Source organism: Solenopsis invicta, chromosome 5 (assembly GCF_016802725.1).
Source record: "Solenopsis invicta isolate M01_SB chromosome 5, UNIL_Sinv_3.0, whole genome shotgun sequence".
Lineage (NCBI taxonomy): Eukaryota > Metazoa > Arthropoda > Insecta > Hymenoptera > Formicidae > Solenopsis > Solenopsis invicta.
The window spans coordinates 22,851,035-22,863,383 of NC_052668.1; the positions used below are offsets into that span (position 1 = coordinate 22,851,035).

The window sequence follows — 12,349 nt, forward strand, 5'->3', positions numbered from 1 at the left end:
ACGTGATAATTGAAAAATATGTCGAGGCTCTTAAAAGTCGCCAGGTATCACGAATTTTCTTGAGAGGGAGTCGAATGCAGTGCCCCACGTGTACGTGTGTGCGACGTCCCATAAATAAGAGCGCTAATCAGTAACGCATTCTGAGCACGCGGCGAAGCATGGAAGGGCTCGGACTTTCGGACTCACCGCCCAATTTCTCGATACTTTTACGCGCATAATTATCGTCGTTAAATAACGCGGCAAATAACTGCACCGTCGTACGTGTTTCGTAACGATTGAGTGACGAAAGGGGCGGGGGGGGAGAGAACCACTCCGGATCCGAAGTGTCGTCGATCGATCGTTTGAAATTTTATGCGGAATACGAATCCCGGTGGAAATAAACATTGTTTTCCACAATTCTCTTCTTTCTCTTTCACAGCGTGTCGTCGATCGTCCATTCTCGCGGCTTTATTTAAAGAGTGAGAGAACGTGAGAGAGAAATTATTACACGTGTAACGCTAGCCGCGTTACACGTGTGCCTCGAGATAAAGCAAACGGAGTCCCTCACTCGGATCCTTTGTTTCTGCCTTTTCTTTTTTTTTTTCGTACCTCTCCGCTATCGAGATAACTCCTAATCGCTACAGCTGTAAATCCAAGTGACGAGCAGATAAACCAGCTAATAAACCAGATAATGCGTTCGTAGAATTATTTCGGACGAAAAGATGGTGCAATCGTTGCAACCGCCCCCCTGTTCTGGGAAAGTATAATACGTCGCGCTCTCTTTCTCTCGTCACACCCGAGACCCTTCCCCTTCCCCGTCCCCTCTTCCTGCCTAAATCCTCGTAATTATCATCGCGGCATTCATAATACCGGCGCCAACCACTCGAACGTGCCGCGACAGGCTCGGAAAAACTGTGTGTGGCCGTCGGTGCCTAGTGGATAATTAATAGCTACGTGAGAGTTTTCCTGAGGAGCCTCGCGGGCCCCATAAATAAGACTTAATCAGCGCCGAGAGTGAAAAGGAAGGACGAAGAAAGGAGCGAGAGAATGCCGGTTCTCCAGCTATCGGAGCCGGATTTTCTCTCTTCGTTCTCACCGAGGAATTTATCTCCCTCCCATGGATTCGATTCTCGCACCCTCCTTCCGCGCTCTCCTTCCCCGTGCGTGACTTTTACAGCCGCCGAAACGAGCGATTTACAAATTCTAAATCCTCCCTTTGAGCGGTCTCGTTAGCATGTTCGTTCGGGGATATTTACGATATTGGCTTGCGACCAATTCCTCCGGCAATATCTCGAGAAGAAATAATATATTGCGGATAGAAAATGACGTTTTCTTTTTTCTTTTTTTTTTCACTTGGACCAAAGCAGATCGTCATCGTTAAATCGAAATTCAAAACACGACGAATTCCTCGCAGAATAAATGTCACGTGCGGGGAAGGGTGGCAGCAGAGGGGATATCGTGAAACCAACAAACAAATGAATTATACATTTAATAATTATCATTAATTATTCATATATTTAACGAGGAACTCATTAAGAAACTATTTAATTACGTTGTTGATTGTTTTTGTTAGATCAAACGTCGCGTCGCGCGAACGTCGAAGAGGCCCGGATTACATTTAAGGACGATCGCGCCGAAAATCATCTCCGAAGCATCTTCAGGTCGTTTCATGGACCACGAGATCGGCGATAGGGACGTTTTACACGCCGCGGTCGATTTTGTCGGAAGGCCGAATACCATTCCGTGACTCAGATCGCGGGCCGTGTTTGTTTATGCGCGACGAGTATCCATCCGGCGGAGTTTGCGATTCGCAAGAAAGATCCTCCTGCCAACATATTCGCGTGGGCGAATAGCGCAGAACTTCCATCGGGGCAGGAATGCTCGGCCGCGGAACGCGCAACGCGCGTGCATCTGCATCCGTAAATATGCGTGAGACAATTGTGACAGCGCGCGTCGCGTCGCGTCGCGTTGCATCGCGTCGGCCGGTCGATGGTGTCGCTCGGGAATTTAGCAGTTCCTGTCATTTATGCAATGCTACTTTTAAAGCAACCCCGACAAAAAGTAGCTTCCGTCTGCTACTCGCGATCGTCGGCCGCCTCGCAGTTCCGTCGGAATTTAGTTCGAACGCGACAGAAACTACGATCGCACGAATTGTCAATCCCGTCTTATTTTGCTTCGTGTTTCAATTTTACTAAAATATAAATTATTATATTCCAATTCTATTACACACAAGATTGTCGCTTATTTCTCGTTGTAATTTGTTTTAATTAAAAATTCAGATTATTGTCGGGAAAACAATTTTTCTGGAAAATATGTAAGAAAATTTTAAAAGCTTCTTCTCAGATAAAGTTTCTTCTTGTTTGTGTGTGCGCGCGGAAGAGAAAACTCGAGCGATAAAGCTAGCGATAAAATCCCGTACGTCACATCGAGGCATTGACTTGCATTTAAATCGGTTCACGGTTCTTTTTCGGTAGTCTCTGGTTTTGTGTAAGGGTCACGGAAAGGTTCGTTCCCGTGGTACAAACAGTAGACAATGGGCGAGCTGTTGCCCGTCATGGCTCTAAATTTACCGTGAATATAATCTGTAAATCTCAAGGTACGTGTACGTGTGCGAGGAAGCACAAACGCCACGTTGACAATGATGACAAAGCGTAACTGAGTCACGATTACGGGTAAAATTCTTGCGCAGTCTTCCATGTCATTGTTGTAAGAATTCAATTGCAGCCTAAACGGATCTAGAGTTTTTTCCATCGCGCCAATTAATACGCAAGGACTACAATCTGTTATCCTCCATTCGTTTCAGGTATCGCGCTTCAATGGTGGCGTTGCGTAACGCGCAACATTCTCTACTAATAATTAATTACATTTTGTCGAGGCGATATTGCCATTACATGGTACTATATTATAGGATGCATTACATCCTACTAATAACGTTAACGTCTTCTCTCTGGATAAGTGTCAAAGACAATTTATCGTTTTAATAATTTGCATCTATATAATAGCATTTACTACGTACTTAGTACGTAATATCGCAATTAAAATTCGCTAATGGCCGCACGGTAAATTCGTCACGCAGATTAATAAGTAATCGTGATGACGCGAATTTTCCGACTTCCATTCACGGTTCCTCTCGCTTACATAACGACATGTACTCATCGGCAGATCTGTATTTCTCGTTACAGAGCATCCGGGGAACAAGTCAACGAGCCACGGCTTTAGCCGGAGGGGAGGGTACCATCGTCACTCCCTGTACTTTCCCGTCGCGATTTCCGGCGACGCGGAGGACGTCACGGTCGATCACGCGTCCCTGAGATTCCTCCTCCAAGGCGATCACAGACGTCCGCGCGATCTCGAGGCGCTGGTCTATCTCCGCACGCCGGTCTCCCGGCGTCTCCTGCTGCGGCGCGGCATCCCGCAGGGCGAGCCGACGAGTACCCGATGGCTGGAGTTGGACTCTACCGAGGCAGCCGCGAGCTGGCTCGAGCACGGCCTGGAGAACCACGGCCTCGAGCTAGAGTTCCTCCACGACGGCCGGCCGACGCGACGCGAGATCTCCCACGCGACGTTGAACGTGTTCGCCGCGTCGTCGGAGCCCGGTGGCAGGAGGAAGAGGTCCACTCCCGAGGAGCTGATGCCGCTGCACAAGGGCCGGCGTAGCAAGTGCAAGGGCGACAACAACAAAAAGTGTTGCCGGCACGAGCTGACGGTCATGTTTAAGGACTTGAAGGGCTTCGAGTTCATCGTGTACCCGAAGGGCTTCGACGCTGGCTACTGCAAGGGCCGTTGCCCGCCCCGTTACAATCCGGCGCACCATCACGCTCTGCTGCAGAGTCTGCTGTGGAAGGAGGACCGGAAAAGGGTGCCCAAGCCGTGCTGCGCGCCCAGCAAGCTCGACCAGCTGATGATCGTCTACTTCGATGAGAACGATACGACGCAGCTGAAAGTGTCCTACTGGAAGAATATCCAAGTGCTGGAGTGTGCCTGCTCGTGAAAGAGAGGACGTAGAGGAAAAGAAAAAGCGAAACAGTCTACCATGGCCGAGGACTCACCAAAGAATCGTCCGAATTGCGGTTCGGTGATGCCACGCATTCGCGTTAAGATACTAATAATAACAAATATACTGATAATGGTGAAAGTAAAGAAATATACTGTCGATCGAGCGACTTTAGAACTTTTTCGTGCACCTTTGCGATCCCTTTAGACTTCCATTTTTTCTTTTTTTTTTTTCGTACGATTCGGACGATCCGAGAGGCATCACCGAACACTCAGACCCTGTAGACTCGCTCAGGGTCTCGCATCGACTGTGATACTAACGATATTTACTTGTCATTATATTCCTTATTACATAGCGATTGTATTTTGTATTATTAAAACATTTTCGCTATATTCGAGCCTGGTTAAAAGAAAGCGAATCGCTGCGAATCGTCGACAATCGCAAGCAACGATGCCTATGTCGATCCGCCTTTCTTTTTAATTAGGTGAGCATTTCCCCGTACGAAACGCCATAACGTCATCGTGTATCCATAACCCATACCATCTATTTGTTAATTTATTATCACCACGTAGGCTTCTGCGAAACGAGCGGGTCGATGTCTATTAATGTAATTTGTGACACAAGCTAAAGTCTTCGCTCTACCGAACTGTTGTTTTGTATCGAGGTTTTTTTTAGTTCCTATAGAGTATTACGACTAGAATCTCCGAGTACTCCGCAAATCTCGCTCGACTCCCCCGAATGCAGTCAAACGATCGTGAATACGTGTTAATACATTTTTACGTTCTTGTAAAAATTATGAAATACGTTTTCTACACGAGATCCACGCCAATCGGTGGCCGCCGCACGCTAATCTGTATGCGTAATTATTTCAAGCTCTATCTGTGAAATAATAATCTTCGCATTGTATCTACGAAGTAACATGTATCGTATATTTATCGGACGCGCAACAAGATCGATAAGAAACATTGTTTCATTCTAAGGCACCGATATATCAAATTGTATAAAAATTTATGATCGCGCACTATTGTAAATTATAATCTAATTAATCACACCCAGCGGCCCTCTTACCATCATTATTCCTGTCCCTCTTATTGTCAACTTATCTGATGATGGAGATCCATTTATAGTGAAGTCTTAAATATATGATCTATCAGTTTTCAATAAAAAGATGCGCCTATTTCTCTCTTTCATCTCCTACTACATGTTAGTATCTAAATAAATTATAATTTAAAATACAATTATAGAGTTAATCTCTTATACCGAGAAAAACCGTCGCTTTTTACAATTTCTTAATTTTAAATCGATACCTTAATAAAACTTGTATTATAAAGGATCCATTTCAAAAATTCGAAGATTTAATATTCCATTTATTTTTATTGCAACGTCAGACAAAATAATTTTCTTTTCAATTATTTATTTTTCTTAAAGAAACTTCTTAAAATTTCTTAAAGTTCCAAAAATTTATTTAATCAAGTGATCAAACTTCCCTTAAAGTCTTGAATGGAAATCAATTAATTCACAGTTTCCTGTGCGTACTACCATGTTTGACTACTATGTCAGAAGAGAATTTGAATTTGCGTCTTTCGTTACACTCAACAAATCGTCAAAATCATTAGGGAAGCATGTTGCGATAAGAGGTTATACGAACTTATACAATTCAAATATCCCGCTCTTCAGAAGATGCAAATTCAAGTATTTAAATTCAGTAGCTAAATTCGAGATATTAGGAGAACACGACTTGGAAGAAGTAACGCGAGCTTATCTCAGAACTAGCGCGAATTTCAAAACATATTTTTACAAAATATACGAACGGAATTTTTTTCCTTACGTTTTCGTATTAATTTCTATACAACTTTAAGATTAACGCTTCGCAGTCAAGCGTTGTGATTTTATGAATAGAATGTAATGTGGAATCTACCATCGACACGAAGGGTTATCTCACCACGACAGCAATAAAGTTTCATTGAGCGTGACGCTGTTGCTTACCCCGTTCGAGTTCGAAGGTTACCTTGTGTGCATTATGCAACCACGCGCATTCATGTCACAGAGAACCATCACAAAAATACTATTCCAAAGCGGAGATATTTATTTAGCAGCTGATAACGGTAAAGAAAAAATCTTTGCTTTTTCTTTTAATAAACACACGAGGAATGCGTTTCATTCACAAACTATAACGTATTATTGATCGTAAATCAAATATAAATCGGTCAGCGACAGTATCTAAGCTGGTGAATGAAACTTTCCGTGACGGTATCTTGAATACCATTCTAAATTGAAAATTACATTTACAAAGATGATTTCTTTTTGCATTTTTTTGTGTATTTAGATATACGATATAACTGAAAAAGATTAACATGTAAGATATAAATGAAAGTTTTATCTTCTGGTCGTTTTACCGATTCCTCTTTTTCCGGAGAATAAATGTTTTGGCATTTTGTTGCCAATAAAACGATCACCTTCGCCCTTGAGACCCTTCTTGGCTATCTTCTTCTTCTGTGTCTTATACGCTATGTTCTTCAACTTCGTCTTCATCTGCAATAAATACGTGAAGAGATAATTTTGCATTTTCATTCATTGCACAAGTAAATGAAATATTCTTTTGCACAATAAAAAAAAATAAGGGATTCGGTATAATAATAATCATTTCATTTCATTTTTTTAAAGAAACTGAGTGAATTGAATTTGATTTTTTCAATTTAAGATTAATTCTTTAGAAATTCTCGAAAAATTCTCTAAAAAAACTAGAGATGTGGATTAAATCACTGAACCCTTCAAATATATTTGTTTCTAACTTACCACTACGTCTTTAACACCCATCTCATCTCGCGGCGGTCGCGAGACACTGCGGGCACGCGACTGTGATGCCGATTCCACACGCATGCGTTTTCTAGCGGGTTCCGACCGCGACCTGGACCGTGCTCTCGTTCGTTTAAAGTGTGCCTAGTTATAATACAGAATATAAAATAATATACAACACTTCAATATTAATAAATTTCAATAAAACAATGATAGAATTAATAATATACAAGAATTGTCCTCAACTATTTTCTTGAAGGTATTCAAATTATATACTTAGCACTCACATTTTCAGTATCTTCCATATCAACACCTAGATCTTCCATCTGCTCCTTTAGCTTCGTGACTGATCTGTCACGGATCTTAGCCGCGGCTGTACGCGGCATAATTGGCTTCGTGGAAGCCTTCGTTATTCGCGCCTCATCCTTCATGATGAGCTTTTTGTCGCGAATCTGCTTCGCCAGCTGTTCGATCTCGCGCATTGTTTCCGATAACTCCGGCACCTTGTAATCGTAAAAGCCAGCCTCTTCTCTCAATTGTTCTTCCCTTTCCAATTGATTCAATTTCTGAAAACAGAAGAATGATATAAAAACACATTTTATAAAGAATCTCACGCAATTCAATAAAATAAAATTTGCACTGACTTCGAATATATCCGGGTCTATATAATCTGCTATATTATGACCCTCCCACATCTCCGGAATAATATCGTATTTCTGATCTCCTTCGATATCGTAATTCTTCTTCAGATCAAGCACATAATCATCTCCCATCTCCTCCTCTATCTCTCTCTCCAATTTGCGCTTTCTCTCGGCTTTCTCCGCGGCGGCCTGCCTCTTCTTCAAAACGCTCTCCGGAATACATGGGACACGATTAGGATCTACTCTCTTCGGTTGAGCAATATGCAATCGGTTAAGAAGCCCTTCCACCTTTAATTGTTACAAATTATTGCACATCAAATTTTCACACAAAGTCAATATTAAAAGATTTTTGGATCAATTACCTTCTTAGTCTTAATCTTTTGATCAACTCTGAAAGCCAAAAGTCGCTCGCAAGCCTCCAATTTTACATCCATCACGCCGAAATCGGTGACGGTGCTCATTTCTAGTGTAGGCACATTTGTATCTTCCTCGAATGGCTTCAGAACAGCCCTCTTTTCCGGAGATAACTCTTCCAAACGTACGATATCCACTTTATTCATGACTACTATCAGAGGCTTGTTCGTGAATAATGGTCTTATGGATTCAAAAAGTTTTACCTGTAAACAAAAAGTGCACAAAACAGAGTTTACATCGTTACGTTAAAACTCACATTTTACATTGTATCCTATAGTTCACCTGTTCCTCCAAGGTATGACCACACTGCTCTGACAAGTCACAGAAGTAAAGTACAGCAGCTCGCAAGTGCGCGAGAGCAGTTACTGCCTGCATTTCTATAACATTCCTCTCTTCCAGCGGGTGATCCAATATTCCGGGTGTATCTATCACTTGCCATCTTAAGTATTTATAATCAGTATGCCCTACATACAAAGACTTAGTTGTGAAGGCATATGGTTGAACTTCTACATCGGCTCGAGTGATCTACAAAATAAATGCATTAACTACTTGTACATAAGACATAAAATGGTCATTATATTACTTACTTTGTTAATAAAACTACTTTTGCCAACATTTGGGAACCCACATATAATTATCGTGCGCGTATAAGGATCTATACTTGGCAATCGAGCCAAGTGTTGACGAACTTGTTCAAGATATGTTAAATTAGCTGCTTGTCTCTTCATAATGGTAGCCATTCGACCCAGGGCAGCCTTCTTCAGTTGCTTGCACCGATATAATGAATCTCCATACTTTAAAAGCCGAACATAATCCTTTGCAACACTGTAATTGTAAAACACACCTCATGCAAATGATTTTAACACATTACACCATCGTATCCTTACTTGTCAATTAGGTGCCTGGCTGTATTTATCTGTCCAAGAGCCAGCTTATAGTGATCCTTATCATATAGAACATTCATCAAGTCGGCATAGAATGGATGAACATCATCCAGCTTGGGAAACTCCTGTATTATTTGGGATAATCTATCGTGAAAACTTTGTTGAGTAAATTTCACCTTCCGTGTGTAAAAAGCACGTATTCTCGTGATCTTATATTGCTTGTGAATAACTGTCGGCGTCTTCCGTTGTGTCTTTGACAAGATTATATCGATGAAGTCCTACACGAAGAAGGCAAAAGTTATTACTCAGTTTTGTAAAAAAAAATATACAATATAATATAAAAACATTATAATAAATATAAACGTATGAAATGATAGATCGTAAAGATGTACGACTAACCTTCGCAGTTGGGACAACCGCAATTTTCTTGAAATTATATAAAACCATTTTTCTTTAATTTATTACACTCTCGTGTTAGAAAATAACGTATCTTTCTTTGCTTTTAATAAATATCTGTCTCTATAAAGAGACGCGAGATGTTTCGCTGTCTCTCCTTCACACCTTTGCTTGGAGAAACACGTGTATCAATTCTCAATCAAAACCACTACCGCACCAGTTGGCACCAGTTTGAGGTTATAAATACTTGGAACGGAAATACGAAATATATTTTGCTACTTCCGCGAGAAGCCACCGAGGGATTTAAAAAAAACTTTGTTTTTTCTCGAAGAAATCGTAAAAATTATGAAAGAAATAAAATAAATCTCTTTTGAAATAAGACCAAATATTTATAAATATATTCATAAAAAAATTGAAATATTTTAAATATGTATGCACATAAATAATTTGTACATATAACACATTCTTATGTCCAAAAAATGTAAAAGCATCAAAAAAGTAAAAAGATTGAAAGATTTCATATTTATTATATATATTTTTTAACATATTTCTGAAATATATTTTATATATTATAGTGATGATTTTTGTATCATTCCAAAATCTTTATAAAAAATGTCTAAAAGAATTTACTACACATTTTTTGAAAATAAATTTTGAAAAGTATACATATTTATAATAAATATTTTGTGATGTATGAGATCGACGTAGACGCAATTATCTAATAATTTATCAAATTTTGTAAAGTTTTGTAGCATAAAATCATTATATTTTGTTGCATTGTATTAATCGATGGACTATTTGCAGCAATCTCGTGTCGCGCAAGCGCACGCGTGAAGCTGACTACTGAGGAACGGCTGGCTTGCCGTCTCTTTCGAAGCGTGGACATTCGGTGTTAAGGTTAGTAAGATCTTGAATCTCGAAATATTGCCACAATCCGTTTACGATCAAAAGAATCTGAGTGACGTACTTGTTTTGGCATCCAAATTAGATTTATAATTTGCTATATCGAAATGCAAGTTGCGCGCATTTATATTAAATCAACATTATCTGTGAGATAACCTAAAAAGTATCCTTGTCTGTGTCCACAGAATGGCTCCGAGATATGAATTGGCCGTCGGCCTCAATAAGGGCCACAAAACAACAAAAATCCGCGTAGCTAAAAGCAAAGCCGAAAAGGAGAAGACTGTCTGCCTGCGACCATCTAGGCTAAAAGGGGTAAGTGGAAGTATTCTGTAATTTCTCGTGTTGTTTTTATGCGTACGACATATCGATCAGTGAGGTGATGTGATGTGCTGTAATTTATTACACGGAGTTTATTTATCTTATCTCTCACATGTCTCATTACAAATCATTTCCAATTTCACATTCTAGAAGCAAACCAAGCATAGCAAGTTTGTGAGGGACCTGATCCGAGAAGTGACTGGACATGCTCCTTACGAGAAGCGTGCTATGGAGTTGCTGAAAGTGTCAAAGGACAAACGCGCCCTGAAATTCTTGAAGAGAAGGGTAAATGCTTTTTTTAGCAAGTTTTAGATAATTAGTGAGTTTTATACAAATACAATAATGTCACAGAATTGTATTATGCTTTGTGTTTTGCTATAGAGATTAACGGAATGCTAGTTGAATAAAAAAAAAATATGTAATGAGAGGATCTTGAAATTTTCAAAAAGTTTTTTGCTATGGGAGAAATTCATAGATTAGAAAACAATATAGATTTCTGAATATTTTTTTTTTGAGTGAGATGATTTTAAAAATGAGATGTTTTTGTTTATTTTTTAGTTGGGTACACACATTCGAGCCAAGAGGAAGCGAGAAGAGCTTGGAAATATTCTGGTACAGATGAGGAAAGCAGCTCATCATTAATTATATCCATTAAAATTATAAAATTGCTATACTTGATTAAATCAATATTTCGATATCGATACATAGAGTACATTATTTAAAAATTCAAAATATTCCATTCCTTACCCATTTTTATATGAAACAAATCATGCAACCACTCGAATTATTTTTATTTGTTTTATGTATGTATATGTATTATATTAATATGACCTTTGTCTTTATCTATTGTAAGAAGGTGCAATATTCAAACTATTGTTATAAAAGTCTTGAACTCTAAAAATATTCTTTAACAATTTAGAATATAATAAAACTGATTTGGCCATAATTAATCGCCATAATTAATAATTAACAAGAAATGGAAAAACTATTATCTACTATTTAAAAGCAACAACTATTTTAACTACGTATTTAATGTTAGAAATAAATTTTAACTATAGAGAAAAAAAGATTAAAAGACAATTAGTAGTATAACAAATTTTATTTTAGCATAATTTGAATATACTACATTTTTAAATGTGTAATTTGTTAAAATTGCACATTCTCGTACTTAATAGAACGAAAGTAAAGATCCCTTTCCAAGTAGTTTCCGTGGTGTAGTGGTTATCACATCCGCCTAACACGCGGAAGGTCCCCGGTTCGATCCCGGGCGGAAACATTTTTTTTTCTCTATATTCTTTCATTAATGCAACATTTAATTACAATTGTTTCATTAAAAGATTTTATAAATTTTATATTAAATTACTTTTATTTTTATTCTTTTGATACTTTACATTTTTATAATTGTAACTAATTTATTCGCATTTTGATAAAGCGCAAATATATTTTAATTTTAATTAATTTTTTTATCAAGTGTAATATTTTTAATTTCAATATAGTTTAATTATTAGAATTCAAAGAAATGATAGATATTCCTTGAACATATAGCAATATATTGAGTAATTAATTTTAATTAATTAATTTAAGTTTCTGTTCATTAAAAATCAATAAACAATTATAAAATACAATAAAGAGTGCTATGTAAAATATTTAATGAAATAAACTATTAAATTCAATAAATTATTAGATAAAAAAAGAATGTAGATTAAACAATAAATTTTCTTCCATTTAGAAATCAACATTTGGTTGAAATCATGTCCATTTATCAAATTAGCATGTCGTTCCAACATTGAGATTTACTTGATTCCACTTTGGCTTCACGCTACCTTATAATAATAAAAAGCAAATTAGACTAAATGTATTTCAAAATATTCCAAATGTACATACATTTTAAATCGTTTGAAAAATCAAAGAGAGACGTACGCATTTTTTTTAATTGTAACAAAAATAAAATGCTTACTGAGCTTAATTCGGACGACGCGACGCAAGAGCTCGTTGAAATGGATTCAATCTAACTTATTTTGTGC

The 12,349-nt window shown here is 38.3% G+C and overlaps 3 protein-coding genes and 1 non-coding gene across 4 annotated transcripts in view; 3 read left to right on the plus strand and 1 right to left on the minus strand.

Annotated features, from left to right (window-relative positions):
• The window catches only part of LOC105195192, a 44,213-nt gene extending 39,073 nt beyond the window's left edge, over window positions 1-5,140 (plus strand). Inside the window, 1 exon segment of the mRNA XM_011160484.3 lies at window positions 3,162-5,140. Coding sequence (XP_011158786.2) covers window positions 3,162-3,970 — 809 coding nt within the window. The 3' untranslated portion in view covers window positions 3,971-5,140.
• A 187-nt stretch (window positions 5,141-5,327) lies between these two features.
• LOC105195191 (nucleolar GTP-binding protein 1) lies at window positions 5,328-9,392 on the minus strand. Its single transcript, XM_011160483.3, has 9 exons — window positions 9,108-9,392; window positions 8,712-8,986; window positions 8,412-8,649; window positions 8,107-8,349; window positions 7,773-8,027; window positions 7,414-7,698; window positions 7,057-7,335; window positions 6,770-6,913; window positions 5,328-6,505 (listed from the first exon to the last, which is right to left on the minus strand). The coding sequence occupies exons 1-9, from the start codon at window positions 9,153-9,155 to the stop codon at window positions 6,350-6,352; spliced, it is 1,923 nt and encodes a 640-aa protein (XP_011158785.1). The 5' UTR covers window positions 9,156-9,392; the 3' UTR covers window positions 5,328-6,349.
• A 490-nt stretch (window positions 9,393-9,882) lies between these two features.
• Window positions 9,883-11,028, plus strand: LOC105195189 (60S ribosomal protein L36). The gene is made up of 4 exons (XM_011160482.3): window positions 9,883-10,001; window positions 10,193-10,319; window positions 10,476-10,610; window positions 10,884-11,028. Exons 2-4 carry the CDS (start codon window positions 10,194-10,196, stop codon window positions 10,965-10,967), a joined length of 345 nt encoding a protein of 114 aa, XP_011158784.1. The 5' UTR covers window positions 9,883-10,001; window position 10,193; the 3' UTR covers window positions 10,968-11,028.
• A 500-nt stretch (window positions 11,029-11,528) lies between these two features.
• On the plus strand, window positions 11,529-11,601 carry Trnav-aac. The gene has a single exon. It is a non-coding gene; the product is annotated as a tRNA-Val (tRNA).
• The last annotated feature ends 748 nt before the right edge of the window (window positions 11,602-12,349 follow it).